The following is a 12,960-nucleotide window of genomic DNA, read 5'->3' as shown; positions in this document are numbered from 1 at the left end:
ATACACAGGCATAATGCATTACTTGCTCTGATTCCTTAAATCATTAGTAACAGGACAGTCATGACCTGAATCAATTCTTTTCTTTCCACCGTATTAGAGTATTGGTCTGGAATTATGATTTCTTTGGACCCCATAGTGATCCCCCCCCCCCCATGGAAGTGAAACCTGGGAATGAAACCTTTTTCAGAGTGAAGCAGCACACATGTGGTTAGGGCCCAGGCTTTGACCCTGTACTGATTGGTTTAAATCCTGGTTCTACCTCTTCTAGCTATCTGACCTTGAGCAAGTTACCCACCCTCCATGAGCCTCAGTTTCGTCACCTAAAGAATGAGAATAGGCCCAGCTAGGCCAGGCCTGAGAAGTTGGACCAACCCCAGCCTGGGTAGGACGGGGGAGGTGACAGACCTCTACTGGCCCCAGCGATGATGGCGGTGTTTCACGATGAGGTAGAGATCGAGGACTTCCAATATGAGAAGGACTCAGAGAGGTACTCCTACCCCTGCCCGTGTGGGGGTAACTTCTGCATCACCTGGGAAGATTTGACAAATGGGGAAGATGTGGTAAAGTGCCCTAGCTGCTCTCTCATTATAAAAGTGATTTATGACAAAGATCAGCTTATGTGTGGAGAGACAGTCCCAGCCCCTTCCACCAGCAAAAAACTAGTTAAATGCTAAAGAAGACTTTAGGACTCCAAAGCCTGAACTTTTGGGAATTAACCAAGCTGGAAAAATCAAATGCAAAGTCACTGGCTTCTTCATGGGGAGAATCTTTTTTTTTTTGGTCGTGCCATGGGGCTTGCGAGATCCTAGTTCCCCTGACCAGGGATCAAACCCGTGCCCCCTGCAATGGAAGTGCAGAGTGCTAACCACTGGACTGCCAGGGAATTCCCGACAATCATTTGTAGCTTGCTGTTCATTAGAGTGTGGATTCTTTGTATTGGCTGCAGAATTAAGGTCCAGTTGAAGAAGCAAGTCCACCACATGACATACCTGGATTTTGTGCTCAGAGCTTTGAATTGGAAGTTTTCTTAATTTTCCATGCGAACTTAAAGGAAGATAATTTCAAATCAGTGCTTTCTTTCCCTCAGTTTTATTTTTAATTTATATTTTTAAAATTAGTTTATTTATTTTTTAAATTTTGGCTACACTGGGTCTCAAATGTGGTGCGCGGGCTCTTCGTTTCAGGCTTCTCTCTGGTTGCTGTGCACAGGCTTCTCTAGTTGTGGCGTGTAGGCTCCAGAGCACACGGGCTCAGTAGTTGTGGTGTGCGGGCTTCTCCCTAGTTGCGGTGCGTGGGTTTAGCTGGCCCGGCACGTGGGATCTTATTTCCCGGACCAGGGATTGAACCCGCGTCCCCTGCATTGGAAGCTGGATTCTCATCCACTGGACCACCAGGCAAATCCCAGTTTTATTATTTTTATATCTTACACCTAATTACTTTATTATCTGACAACAGCATCATCTACCTCAAAGTCATTAGGAATCTTAAAAAAAAAAAGGGAGGGGACTTCCCTGGTGGCACAGTGGTTAAGAATCTGCCTGCCAATGCAGGGGACACGGGTTCGAGCCCTGGTCCGGGAAGATCCCACATGCCACGGAGCAACTAAACGCGTGTGCCACAACTACTGAACCTGAGCTCTAGAACCAGTGAGCCACAACTACTGAGTCCACACTCCACAACTACTGAAGCCCGCACACATAGAGCCCATGCTCCGCAACCAGAGAAGCCACTGCAATGAGAAGCCCACGAACTGCAACAGAGTAGCCCCCATTCACCGCAACTAAAGAAAGCCCACGTGCAGCAAAGAAGACCCAAAACAGCCAAAAATAAATAAATTAAATAAAATAAAATAGAATTTGCAGTTTAACAAATTCCCAGTGATTCCTTTGTACACAGAGGTTTTAGAAGTCCTAGTACAGTGGACCCCAAACCCTAAAAAGGTGCTTTTTAAATAACTCTAGTGAGCTGGTATTTAATGCACCCTCTACCAAAAAAAAAAGAAGAAGAAGAAGAAGAAGAAAAAAGAAAACTAGGAGTCAACATCTATTTTTTTTTCTCTCATGCCCCACATCCTATCCATCAGCAAGATCTGTGTATAGGCTTGAAACCACACAACTCATGTGGGATTCGAACGCAGCCAAAACTCAGATTGGGACTTGAACCCACAGGCTGAGACTTTTACTCAGCCAAAACTCAGATTTGGACTCAAATCCACTGTCTTTTAATTAAAACCACTCACCTAGTGTCAGGACTTACTGAAGCTCAGGTTCTTTATGTCTCAGCACAGAAGGAATTCTGTGAGAGGCAAAGTGATGGGTAAGGAGTAGATTTATTAATATAGGATGCTTGTGAGGGATGTAAGTGGGCAGGCAAGGGGGCTAAGCGAGAACTAAGTGAGAAGGCAGGTTTATTTAGGGAGATACACACTCCATGGACAGAGTGTGGGCCACTTCAGAAGGTGAGAGGCCGAGAGATACACATTTCATAGACAGAATGCGGTCCATCTCAGAAGGTGAGCACAGCCTGGAAATATGGGGTGGTTAGTTTTTATGGGCTGGGTAATTTCATAGCCTAACAAGTGAGAGGATTATTCCAACTATTTTGGGGAACGGGTGGGGATTTCCAGGAATTAGGCTACCTGCCTGTTTTTGGCCTTTATAGTTGGCCTTGGAACTGTCATTGTGCCTGTCGGTGAGTTGTTTAGCATGCTAATGTATTACAATGAGTGTATAATGAGGCTCAAGGTTTACTGGAAGTTGAATCTTCCACCACCTTGGGCCTAGTTGGTTTGAACCAGTTTATGTCAGATCCTCAATGGCTATGTCATTCTTTAAGGGTTGTGCCCTGTCCCCTTCCCTCCTGTTTCAGGCTCAACCTTAAATATATACCCTGTAACTAACTACTTTTCTTTCTCTCTTTTGTCACCACTTATTGCAAACCACCATCATCTCCCACTTGGACTACTGTAACAGGGAAGAACAAAATCTGACTCCATGTTGGATCTGTTTCTTTTACTTTGACCCGTACTTTCCATTGCTTTTGTTCTGTCTATAGCTATAGGCACACATAATGGTCTGCCTTGGGGAACCCTGCTCCTCTGCCTGAATGTTAAACTAAAGTGCCCTTGTTCAGCTCTCAGGGAAACACCCTGACCCTGTCCCCCTGTGAATGGCAGCAGAAAAGAAAAAATTAACACATTCCCCAAGGCTGGCCAAAACCAGGACATGTTTGGCAAGACTTATGGCCTTTTTACTTTACTTCCTTACCTCCTCCCCGTCTCTGTTCCATAAAAGAAACTAGCATCCACACCCTGATAAGATGGTACTCTAGGACACTAGTCCACCATCTTCTCAGATGCCTGGCTTTCCAAATAAAGTCTCTATTCCTTGCCTCAACACCTCATCTCCCAATTTATTGGCCTGTCATGTGGTGAGCAGAGTGAGCTTGGACTCAGTAACAAATTTGGCTTAGCCAGCCAGGAGCCTTGCTGCTTGTGGCTAGCCAGCCCTAGTCAGGGAATTTTGGGGCAAGGTCCTAGCAGCTGCCAGGACCATTTGTCCTGAGGATCTTGCCTTCAAAATTCCCTGAAGCGGCACTGGCTACCCCAGCACTTGGCAGTTGGAGCAAGGAATTGACAAACTTCTGCGAGTTGATGGACTCGACCTTTGTAGGGTAAGTCGTTCTGGTGTGTACAACGGGGGACAGATTCTCCCCTCAATTTGGGTTTTCCCTTTACAGGACAAGCCAATTTGTTTTGCATTTGATTGGGGTACCCTGTTGGAGAGGGGAGTTGTTTTTTGACTCTACCTGATTTGGGAACCAGTTCATTTGCTTTTTGTTTTGTGTGCATCGATGTTGGAATTTGTTTGTGCTTTTTGCATTGGAATTTGTTTGTGCTTTTTGCGTTAGAATTTGTTTGTGGCAGGGCTTCCCTGGTGGCACACTGGTTAAGAATCCGCCTGCCAATGCAGGGGACATGGGTTCAAGCCCTGGTCCGGGAAGATCCCACATGCCACGGAGCAACTAATCCTCTGCGCCACAACTACTGAAGCCCGTGTGCCTAGAGCCCATGTTCCACAACAACAGAAGCCACCACAGTGAGAAGCCTGCACACTGCAATGAAGAGTAGCCCCTGCTTGCCGCCAACTAGAGAAAACCCACACACAGCAACAAAAACCCAACACAGCAACAAAGACCCAACACAGCCAAAAATAAATAAATGCATTTAAAGAAAAAATTTGTTTGTGTCTTTTGGTGTTATCAAACGTATAAAAATGGGAAATAGTCCCTCTATCCTGAAGGAGAGCCCTTTGAGGTGTATATTAAATAAATGGGCAAAACATAGCCATGAGCCTATGACTAACAAAGAGATGATATACTGTTGTAATAGAGTGTGGACCTAATATATGTTAGGATCAGAGGAGCGATGGCCCCTGAATGGCTCACTCAATTATAATACAATCTTGCAATTAGAAGTGTTTTGCAAAAGGGCAGGGAAAAGTGTTGAAATTCCAATGTAGAAGCATTTATGCTATTGCATCAGGAGGAAAAGGAGTCAGAGGGCTGCCACCTTATCGTACAGTGGTCTGGAAGAAAACCCAAGGGGGGACCTAGACAAAAGAGCTTAAACAAAATTCAGGAGATAAAACAAAAACCAAATGAGGATCCATCAGAGTTTCTACAAAGGGTTTATCAAGCTTATAGGTGCTATACGGATGCAGACCCTGAGGCCCCTGAGAATGTAAGGATGATAAATATGACCTTCATCAGGCAAAGTACCTCAGATATAAGAGAATTACAGAAGTTAGATGGTGCATTTGGAATGAACCCTTCTCAATTAGTATATGTTACCTTTGAAGTATTCAACAACAGGGAACAACAACAGAAGCAAGAAGATGCAGAACGGAATGCAGCTTTTCTGGCAGCAGCATTGAATTCCCAGAAGGCAAGTAACCTAATGGAAGGTAAGCCACCATTGGGGAAGGAACAATGTGCTTATTGCAAGGAGGAAGGGCATTGGAGAAAAGATTGCCCTAGACTAAAGAAAAAGAAAGAAAATCATGAAAAGGAGACAAGAGCTTCTCATATAGTAGAAAGAGAGGAACACTCTGATAATAAATGAAGAGCCCTGGGGACTCCCTTGGACTTGAGGCGTCCGATTCTAATTTCCCCACAGGAGCCCCAGGTAATCTGACAGTGGGGAGCAAGTTGATTGACTTTCTAATAGATATAGGTGTCACATACATATTCTGCGGTAAATACCAAGTTGGCACAGAAAACATCTCAGTCTATCCCAGTCATGGGAGTTTCTGGAGAAGTACAACCTCTAGAATGCCAACTAGGGGACCTCACCCTGAAACATCCAGAGCGTCCAATCCCCCTTTTGGGACAAAATCTCCTTTGTAAAAGGGATGCTGGGACACCTAATCTAAAACAATATCCTCCCAGACAAGAGGCCCAAAAGGGAATTCAGCCAACTCTGGAAAAGTTTTTGAAAACAGGACTGATTAAACCTTGTGGGTCCCCACATAACACCTCTATCCTCCCAGTCAAAAGGCCAAACTCAGCAGAGTATCACTTTGTCCAATATTTGAGGGCTATTACTGAAGTACTCCAAAACTTACGCGCTGTGGTGCCTAATCCATACACTCTGCTCATAGCTATTCCGGGAGACTGCGGCTGGTTCTCAGTCCTTGACTTAAAAGATGCTTTTTTTCTGCATTCCTATTGCAGAAGAATCACAGCAGCTGTTTACTTTTAAATGGCAGGACCCAGAAACACAGGTAGTCCAACAGTATTGTTGGACCGTCCTGCCTCAAGGATTTAAGAATTCGCCTACCTTGTTTGGGGAGACGTTGGCTGGAGATCTTAGAAACAATACTGGATGAAGGACTCTTACTCCAATATGTGGACAACTTGCTCATAGTGAGTCCTACATATGATAAATGTCTACAAAATACCATCAGAACCCTGAACTATTTGGCCAATTTTGGATATAATGTCTCCCAGAAAAAAGCCCAGATTTGCAAACAGCAAGTCATGTATATGGGCTTTGTCCTCTCCCAAGGACAGTGGGATCTTTTGCCCGACAGAAAGCAGGCAACTGCAGGCTTGGGAGCACCCAAGACCCGCAGACAACTGAGAGGTTTTCTGGGACTGTCAGGGCTCTGTCAGATTTGGATCCAAACTATGGACTCACAGTAACACCCCTCTAGGAGGCACTGAAGGGACATGATCTTGAGCCCCTTACTTGAACTGAAGAGTGCCAAACAGCCTTTGAAACAATGAAAAGGAAGTTAGTATCAGCCCTGGCTTTGGAACTACTGGACTTAAAGAAACCTTTCAAACTGTCTGTACATGAGAGACAAGGCAGAAGCCTTGGGGTATTAATTCAAACTCTGGGGAATATCCCTCGACCCATTGCCTACTTCTCTAAACGACTAGAACAGATTGTTAAGGGATGGCTCCCTTGCCTTGGAGCTGTAGCAGCTACTTGTGAGGTACTTCAGGAAGCTGAGAAGTTTACCCTGGGGCAACCCACCACTGTATGTTCCTCACCGTGTCCTTTCTTTGCTGGAACAGAAAGGGGGCTTGTTTATATTACATGTCTGTGTATACATTATACATATGAGATATCTCTACCTCTGAAAAATATTATCAAAACTGAGTTTATAAAGAGTTTTATTCAATTTAAAAGTAAGCGCTTACAAATTAAATATAAAGAAACCAGCCAAAATGACTTTCAGGTTCATGGGTACTGGGAAATATTCAATATTAAGTTGATACCTGTATTAAAGTTTGTTTGTTGATCTAATTAATATAAACATGTCTTTAGAGTCATTAATATTAAGTATAATACTTTATTGTACCTAGGAATCAAATAAGACCTTATTACATCTGTTGCAAGGAAAATAACTTGATATAATTAAACTTTAAAGTAAATGTAAATGAGATAAGAACCTTTGGGTAAACTCTTTAAAAATAATTATATTTTAGAAATGTCTACTTAAAATGATCTTTCCAGGGCTTCCCTGGTGGCGCAGCAGTTAAGAATCTGCCTGCCAATGCAGGGGACACGGGTTCGTGCCCTGGTCTGGGAAGATCCCACATGTCGCGGAGCAACTAAGCCCGTGAGCCACAACTACTGAGCCTGTGCTCTAGAGCCTGCGAGCCACAACTACTGAGCCCGTGTGCCGCAACTACTGAAGACTGCGCGCCTAGAGCCCATGCTATGCAACAAGAGCAGCCACCACAATGAGAAGCCTGCGCACCACAAGAGTAGCCCCTGCTAGCCACAACCAGAGAAAGCCTGCATGCAGCAACGAAGACCCAACGCAGCCAAAATAAATAAATAAATTAATTTTAAAAAATGATCTTTCCAGATATTTGGTAACTTCAAGTTCTAGAGTTATGCTAATTTGTGATGGAAGTTTATTGAATAGCTAGATAAAATCCCCCCCAAAAAACCCAAAGTATGTCTCAGGGCTGGTTTTATTTTTTCATTTTAAAAAATATTTAATTAATTAATTAATTTATTTATTTTGGCTGCACTCCGTCTTTGTTGCAGCACGCGGGATCTTTGTTGCAGTATGTGGGATCTTTTTTTAGTTGCAGCATGTGGACTCATAGTTGCGGCATGTGGGCTTCTTAGTTGCGGCATTTAGACTTCTTAGTTGCAGCATGTGGACTCTTAGTTGTGGCATGCATGTGGGATCTAGTTCCCCGATCAGGGATCGAAGCCAGGGCCACTGCATTGGGAGTGTGGCATCTTACCCACTGGACCACCCGGGAAGTCCCAGAGCTGGTTGGTTTTATGTTACAGAAATATCCAAGTTTCTTGCTGATTGCATTGTACTCAAATCTTTAACCATGCTATTTTAAGTTTTGTCTTGATGCTTTTACAAAATGAAGATTTTCAAGAAGATTCATAAAAAGGAACTTTTTTTTTAACAAATATAAGTTTCTGATAGCATTTAGGTAATACCACTGGACTGGGTAACATATGACAAAACTAATGGAAAACCTGATTACTTTAGCCAGATCAACAGGAATTAATTACATGGGACTGAGTGAACTGATGAATATGACTTATAACTTTATGACTTTGGGAAATATACTAGCCTTAATCTTTGTTTTCCAGAAAAACTTTTTCTCTTATGCTATGACCTACAAGTTGATAAAGTATACCCTTGTAAACAAAGATGAAACATTTACTTTTTTCTCTCTACCTGATCCTGCCAGAATTTGGCTTCTCCAGCTGGCTCTCCTGTGGACTTGATGATTTATTGTAACTGGATTCCATGTTTTAATTTGTTCTTTGTTTCCAAATTGTTTATGCTTTGTGTCTCCCTGCTGCACTATGACTTTGTCAGTGTTACCAGCTGCATTACTTATATCCTGTCTATTTTATAAGATTGTTGTCTCTTACAGTACTCAGTGTGTAACCAGGCCTCCAACAAAATTGATGATGGCTAAACATCTTGAGGAAATAGATCATATTTATGACTTTTATAGAATAATTGTAATAGTGTGATTCTAAGTATGGGAAGGAGCAATAAGGAAAAACATTTCCTGGATCATAATAGACTAGTAAGACAGCGGGTCCAGAGAATTTTTAATTATCAACAGGGCCTAATCCAGAAATAGCATGTAGAGTGGCATATCAACAGGAATTTCGCCTGATCTGGGATGACCTCAGCACCACGGGACAAAATTTGGTCATGAATTGTCTCCCAAATATTGGTCAAATTCCTGACCAAGAGGAGGATCTGAGAAATGGAATATTTCCTGCCATATCCATAAACAAAGGACGTCACAGTCATCAGCAAACTGCAGCCACCACCGATGGTGAGCTGGTGATCTCTGAGGGAACTCAGGAAGGAAAAAGTACTTGCCATCTAGCAGCCATCAGACTGCAGCCACTCCCTATGGTGAGCCTTGAGGAAACTCAGGATGTAAAAGCACAGGATACTGGCCCCAGATAGGTGAGGTGCATATCAAAGGAATGATTTCAGTGAGCCCAGACTCTTGCATCTTCCTATGCATAGAAAAGTGCTAAATTCCTTGACTTGAGACTGTAATTTCCTTATAGCTGGAGAAGGTGGGTCAATCTACTTGTTTAACCCTGTTCTACTGAAAAACACAGAATCAAGTTCCAATAACTGAGAGTTGTACTACTTGCTAAAAATTCTGAGAATTATTCCCTGCCCAGGGCTGATCATTTCCATTCCATGATCACCCCTCATCACCCCCCTACACGGCAGGAAGCAGTTAGAGCGGTCGTTTCCCCTTATCCTGCAAGATTGTAGAATGGACGTTGACAGTGGGGAACTGTAACATGGAAGAACAAAATCTGACTCCATGTTGGATCTGTTTATTTTACCTTGACCCTTGCTTTCCACTGCTTTTGTTCTGTCTATAGCTATAGGCATACATAATGGCCTGCCTTGGGGAACCCTGCTCCTCTGCCTGAATGTTAAACTAAAGTGCCTTTGTTCAGCTCTCAGGGAAACACCCTGACCCTGTCCACCTGTGAATGGGCGCAAAAAAGAAGAAATTAACACATCCCCTCGCCGAGGCTGGCCAAAACCAGGAGAGGAGATGTTTTGCAAGGCTTATGGCCTTTTTACTTTATTTCCTCAACTCCTCTGCCTCTCTGTTCTATAAAAGAAACTAGCATCTATACCCTGAGAAGATGGTACTCTAGGACACTAGTCCGCCATCTTCTCAGATGCCTGGCTTTCCAAATAAAGTCTCTATTCCTTGCCTCAACAGCTCATCTCCTAATTTATTGGCCTGTCATGCGGTGAGCAGAGCAAGCTTGGACTTGGCAACACTACTACTATAGTCTCAACCAGTTTTTCTGACTCTGTTTAGAAATTGCTAAAATTTTGAAATAATTATAGATTCATGGGAAGTTGCAAAAAAATAGGTATGAGGAAATCCCATGTATCCTTCAGCCATTGCCTCTAATGGTAACATCTTGTATAACTGTAGTATAATATCAAAGCCAGGAAATTGACATAGGTATATGTCATGTCATAGAATTTATTCAAATCTCATCAGTTTTACATGCACTCATTTTTTTGGCATGTGTATAGTTCTGTGCAACTTTGTCACATGTGTAGATTTGAAACCGAGTGGGGCCCTGTGGGGCTCTCAGCATGGAGGCCCTTTTGTCCCTCATTTTTTGTAGGCAAGACTCCAGCCTCCATGACCTTCCCTGAGTTCCAAAGGGCGGATTTGAACAGTTGTTAATCAAGGGAGGAGCAGCCAAGAAACCACCCAAGGCAAGATTAAAGGGACCAGAGAAGCTCATCAAGATTAGGAGAGCAGCTACCTGAGATGAGATTAAAGGAGTACAGGCCCTACATACACCCTGATCTTGTCAGAGACCCCACCCTTGAACCACAGTTATAAAACCTTCATCAAATCCTCTGGGGTTGGAACACATAGTTTTTCGAGGCAGCAGCCCAGCATGTCTCCCTTTGCCTGGCAAAGCAATACCACTATCTTTTTCTGCTTCACCCAAAACTCTGTCTCTGAGATTCAATTCAGCACTATTGTACAGAGAGGCCGAGCTTTCAGTAACAGATTCATGTAACTGCCACCAATATCAAGATACAGAACGATTCCATTACCATAAGACTCCCTTGTGCTACCTTTTTAGGACATACCCATGCCCTCTCCCCAGTCACTAACTCCTGGCAACCACCAGTCTATTCTCTATCTCTATAATTTTGTTATCTCAAGAATGTTAAAAAAAAAAAAAGAGAATGTTATATAAATGCGATAATATAGTAAGTAATTTTTTTGTGATTGGCTTTTTTTTTTTTTTTTTTGCAGTACGCGGGCCTCTCACTGTTGTGGCCTCTCCCGTTGCGGAGCACAGGCCCCGGACGCGCAGGCTCAGCGGCCATGGCTCACGGGCCCAGCCGCTCCGCGGCATGTGGGATCCTCCCTGACCGGGGCACGAACCCGTGTCCCCTGCATCAGCAGGCGGACTCTCAACCACTGTGCCACCAGGGAAGCCCTGTGATTGGCTTTTTTTAGTCAGCATAATTCTCTTGAGATCTGCCCAAGTTGTTGCATGTATCAGTAGTTTCGTTTTTTATTGTTGTGTAGTGTTCCACGGTATGGATGGACCATAGTTTTTCTTTTTTTTCTTAATTTTTATTGGAGTATACTTGTTTTACAATGTTGTGTTAATTTTATGTGTACAGCAAAGTGAATCATGGACATTTGGGTTGTTTCCAGTTTTGGTCTATTACAAATGCTGCTATTGTTATCCGAAAACTGGGTTTGCCTCTTGGTGGGTGCAAGCCAAAAGACACAACCAGGTCAAAGAGAGGGAGAAGGAAGACTTTATTACTTACAGCAAGTAAGGAGAACACCAGGGATCTTTCCCAAAGCAGTATCTCCCCAACAGCAAAACTGTGGAAGTTTTAAGCTAAGGGTACATGCGTATTCATGAAGGGGCTTGAGCAGAGGAGAATTTAGCATAGAATTGGGACAAAGGTTAACAGAGTCCAAGCTTTAGTTGACTGAAGTCATTAGGTTCAGTAAAGGTCAATATTATTATTACTTACGTTTTGACCAGTCTGGGATCTCAGCCTGTAGTTACCGTCCTCCAGCTGGGTGGGGGCCTTAGTTCCTGTAGAACTCAGAGATATGTTATTAGATTGTTATGTATGTCCCTTGGATATAGGAAGAACTAGGAGGAATTAAGGGGAGGAATTAGGACTCTTTTATTACTGAGCTATTGTTTCCTGATTGCTTTCCCTTTGTTCCTGCATTCTTTAGTTCCCTTAAATCATTAATTACTGAGACCTCTTTGAGGGCAAGAATTGTGGCCAGGCTTGGATCACAAAGTGGCTTAGGCCAAAAATGGCTTCTCTTAAAGTAAAAAACAAACAAACAAACAAAAAAAACCAAGGTCAGTTCTCTTTCTCTGGGGACCCCTTATCCTATCTACTTACACTATAAACATTTGTGTACAAGTTTTTGTGTGAACAGAACGTAAGTCATTTTCTCTGGGATAAACACCCAACAGTGCAATTGCTGGTCATGTGGTAAGCACATGTTTAGTTTTATAAGAAGCCAAACTTCTCCAGAGTGGCTGTACCATTTTACATTCCTGCCAGCAATGTATGAGCAGATCCAGTTTCTCCACCTCCTTGAGAGCATTTGGTGTTGTCACTGTTTTTTATTTTAGCCATCATCGGAGGTGTGTAGTGATATCTCATTGTGGTTTTAATTTGCATTTCCCTAATGGCTAATGATGCTGAATATCTTTTCATGTGCTTATTTGCCATCTGCATATCCTCTTCAGTGAAATACCTTGTCTTTTGCTTATTCTCTAATTGGATATTTTTTTAACAGTTGAGCTGTGAGAATTCTCTATATAGTCTAGATACAAGGGCTGTGTTGTGTATGTGGTTTGCCAACATTTTCTCCCACCCTGTAGCTTGTTTTTTTCATCCTCTGCTCAGGGTCTTCTGAAGAGCCAGAGGTTTTCATTTTGATAAGATCCAGTTTATCAACGTTTTCCTTGTATGAATTGTGCTTATGGTGGCAAGTCTAAAAACTCTGCCTAGCCCTTGGTCCTGAAGATTTTTTACCATGTTTTTTTCCTAAACTTTTTACAGTGTTGACTAAAAAACTCCACACAGCCTAGAAGTAGTGAGGTAAGTTTTATTTGATGACCCTACTGATGACTATAGCTTGGGAGACAGTCTCTCAGATAACTCTGAGGAACTGTTCCAAAGAGGTAAGGGAGAAGCCAGGATATATAGTTTTTGCTGAAAAAAACAAACAAGAAACATGTTAGTGGAACATCAAAAGATTACTGCTAATCAATTTAGAGAACAGACTTGTGGTTGCCAAGGGGGAGAAGGGTGGGGGAGGGAAGGATTGGGAGTTTGGGATTAGCAGATGCAAACTATTATATATAAGATGGAT

The 12,960-nt window shown here is 42.8% G+C and overlaps 1 protein-coding gene across 1 annotated transcript; it reads left to right on the top strand.

Annotated features, from left to right (window-relative positions):
• The first annotated feature begins 425 nt into the window (after window positions 1-425).
• On the top strand, window positions 426-1,145 carry LOC111166329 (diphthamide biosynthesis protein 3-like). Its single transcript, XM_089901076.1, has one exon. The coding sequence runs from the start codon at window positions 426-428 to the stop codon at window positions 672-674; it is 249 nt and encodes an 82-aa protein (XP_089757202.1). The 3' UTR covers window positions 675-1,145.
• Window positions 1,146-12,960: the final 11,815 nt, after the last annotated feature.

The sequence above is a fragment of the Delphinapterus leucas genome, chromosome 19, assembly GCF_059928025.1.
Source record: "Delphinapterus leucas isolate spDelLeu-1000000601 "Yukka" chromosome 19, BTC_Dleu_Yukka2, whole genome shotgun sequence".
In the NCBI taxonomy this organism is placed as follows: domain Eukaryota; kingdom Metazoa; phylum Chordata; class Mammalia; order Artiodactyla; family Monodontidae; genus Delphinapterus; species Delphinapterus leucas.
Note: the sequence above shows the minus strand (reverse complement) of the source record. Positions and strands in the feature narration are given on the sequence as shown.